Here is a 3,052-nt window from a genome sequence, read left to right as displayed (position 1 = left end):
TCAACCCCACCCAAGGTGCTTTGGGATTCGGATATATATATATATATATATATATATGTACAACCAAGGTCGGCTCTTCACGAACCGGCTGTGGAGATCAAACTATGCACGTGCGTTCAGTGATTTGACCAACGCCGGACGGCAAATCCCATCTGGATATCAGTCCTTGTATGACAATGACATCACACGATAGCACGGTCGGAATAAATTTCTTATAACCTCATGCACGACTTCCCTCACCACTGCACCAACAGCAGTTTGGTCGAGTGCTGGCTATGTTTGACTAACTAAATGACTGACGGTCTAGATCACACAAGGTTTCGACCACAGATCTCCAGCTGAAAAGGCGACAAGACTCCATAGTGCTTTTGATAGTAACCATGTGGAGTTACCAGAGCTAATCTAAAGAATGAAAAGTTGACTGTTTTCTACTGCTGTGGCAACCTCCAACCAACCTGGGTTCAACGGCAATGCATACAAAAATAACACAACGAAGATAAAAAGACAAGCCTTTTGAATTGGCATACATGGTAATTAGGATCTTAACCTAATCATTACTTATCAAAGAACACTACGGAACCAACTATCTACTTTTGTCCAGCGATAGTCCAACCGGGCTACTATTAAAATGTATTTTGGCAATCAATTTTCGGTCACCTGTAAGCAAAGGGCTATGTCCAAATACCTAATTCTAGAGGCCGTTCTATATATAATTCAGCCATAACATTGACAGTCAGCGGTAACATTACGAACTCAAGCGAGCACACCGGCCAAGAAGCACATTGCCATCTTATTACAGTGGTCCCTTGATGCAAATAGACTAGTATGTAAAAATAGAGCACTTAGTCTCTATCTGAGAGAGAGGTCACTAACTCGTTGTGTCTGACGGTAAACACCTGCGTAAAATCTCGAAGAAATCTGGAGGATTGTTTTGGGATGCTTCTGCATGAAGGTCGCCGGTACAGACGAAACAGTAAGAGACAAACTTCGATAGCCTGATAAGCTGTAAAGATTTCGCTGAGCCAGTTGAAACATACATCGTCGTGAAATCAGCGTTCAGTTCGACGACGTAATGCCGCACATAAGCGAACATAATTAGGGGCGTTCGCCCCCTAGCGAGATTACATCACCACCAGTGCGGCTTTCAAAGAGCGCATTGTAGTTCATAAAGCCCTGCTGTGTACCCAGCTTATAAATGGAAAGAAGAGCACCATGCTGTGAGTAAATCCAAGAAATTTGTATATGTCCGGCAGCTTCTGAAGTGTCGCACGAGTCTGATGAAATTTATGTTAGTAATGCACTAGAACTCCTGTAAACCTTCAACAAAAATGTTGTAGGACAATCATTCGTGTGAACAGCCGGTCTTGGGTGAATAGAACTGTAAGGAAATAGACCATTCACAGTCTAAGACCAACTCCCTCGATTAAACTGTTCGTAGCTATGCACGCGAGCGCCAAAGAGGAGAGACTTCATATACGCCTGGACAAAAAACAGACAACTGTGCTGTCGAAAGCACATTGGAAAGCACGTGTTTCTGATAAGAAATTTCGTGCTTCAAGCTACACATCAACTGGTCTATGCAAACTGACAGTGCTCCAGTCCCTCTTCTTCAGGATGCCGCTATCACCTCCTCCACTGATGCGGAAATCTAAAAAACTACCAGAGAATAACTTTTCAAGGTGTAGGGCTTGCAGCTTGTCTGAAAGCTCAGGCTTCGTCATGCAAAGTATGAGCAAAACGCGAGAAACAAAATTCTAACAGCTAAGACCCGTGGGATCGCAACGAGACTTGAGTTCAACTGCAAACTCCAGGTGACAGCTACAGAAGACAAAGTAATTGTCTACTACCTTAAGTACAGAACAGAAACTTTGAAGACTTAATGAACCGATCTAAGAACTATGGAGGGGGTAAGATTCCAGCTCAGTCAGTCACTTAACCAGCATTCAACTCACCAGTAGTGGTAGCAGGCAGGACAGAAAGAAACAAAAGCGACCCCGTTCCTCTAGCATCAAGCCTCGAACAGAGGCCTTTTCCGTGGACTCCAACACTTCCGTCTTCAACCGTACTTCACGCAGTGCATTAGCAGCCTGAGTGGCGATGACGCTTGCCTTGGAGCTTGATATAGATAGGTTGGAAGAAGGCAAGACTCCGTGGCCCACACCGGGTCCAAGTTCGCTGGAACCACACTTGGCCGCTTTCTTTTGCCAGCGGTCGGCTTCCGACACCGCTCGCTTCAGGTCGGCCCGCGCTCGCTTAATTTGGCGGGCCCTATCCTTCTCCAGCTGGATAAGTGCGCGTCGCCACTCATCCAACTTGTTGGACAAGGGTGTAGCCAAACTCGTAATAAGATGACTGAAAAAGTTACGAAGATAACAGTAATCTCATCTGAACTGAACGGAAGGTCATCTGTGTTAAAAGTAGCAAAACAAGTGTTAAAAATAAAAACATAGTGGAACGCAAAGGAGGTTTATCAAAGATTCCCCTCCATTCATTAGATTTGCTTAACTCATTATTCCCAGAAGACCTCAACCAGGACGGCCAGGTTCAGGTTGTCCAAAGCATCGAATGCCAGAAATATGGCATTCGGCACAAGGGCTAGTTACACTGTTAGTAGATAGACTTTTCTTGAAAACGCGATTTACACTTTAGAACGACTGAAACGAGTGAGCTTTGAGGATGATTTCATTCGCTAAAAATGAACAGATATCCAAGCCTACTGAGCAAACCGACGGCCATTTACTCGAGCGTTTCAATAACGCGAATAATCATCATCATCATCAACGACAGCATCGCCATTGACTCGGTTGGCAGCCATATCTTGTAGTGCCAACAACCAGGCACAGTGAGGATCACGCGGTCCCCATCCTGGAAGGCGAATAGGCCCGACAGCACCCACGCGTTTCGTGATCTCCTTCATACTCTTCTGCCAAGTCAAGGGTTGGCCACCTCTCTGTTTACGCCACTCTGAATTGGGCATGGAAAACAGCACTCTCTTCGGCAAACGATGGTTCGGCATACGTAACACATGTCCCAACCAACGCAGCTTCTGGTG

General features: G+C 45.4%; 1 protein-coding gene across 1 annotated transcript in view; it reads right to left on the bottom strand.

Moving 5' to 3' along the window:
* T265_00973 (hypothetical protein) overlaps nucleotides 1-3,052 on the bottom strand; it is a gene marked incomplete at both ends in the record, with an annotated part of 43,086 nt that overhangs the window by 27,813 nt on the left and 12,221 nt on the right. Inside the window, one exon of the mRNA XM_009164888.1 lies at nucleotides 1,953-2,352. Within this exon, the coding sequence (XP_009163152.1) occupies nucleotides 1,953-2,352 (400 nt within the window). The remainder of the gene's footprint in view (nucleotides 1-1,952; nucleotides 2,353-3,052) is intronic.

This window comes from Opisthorchis viverrini, assembly GCF_000715545.1.
Source record: "Opisthorchis viverrini unplaced genomic scaffold opera_v5_10, whole genome shotgun sequence".
In the NCBI taxonomy this organism is placed as follows: domain Eukaryota; kingdom Metazoa; phylum Platyhelminthes; class Trematoda; order Opisthorchiida; family Opisthorchiidae; genus Opisthorchis; species Opisthorchis viverrini.
This window is presented reverse-complemented; position numbering and strand designations above follow the sequence as displayed.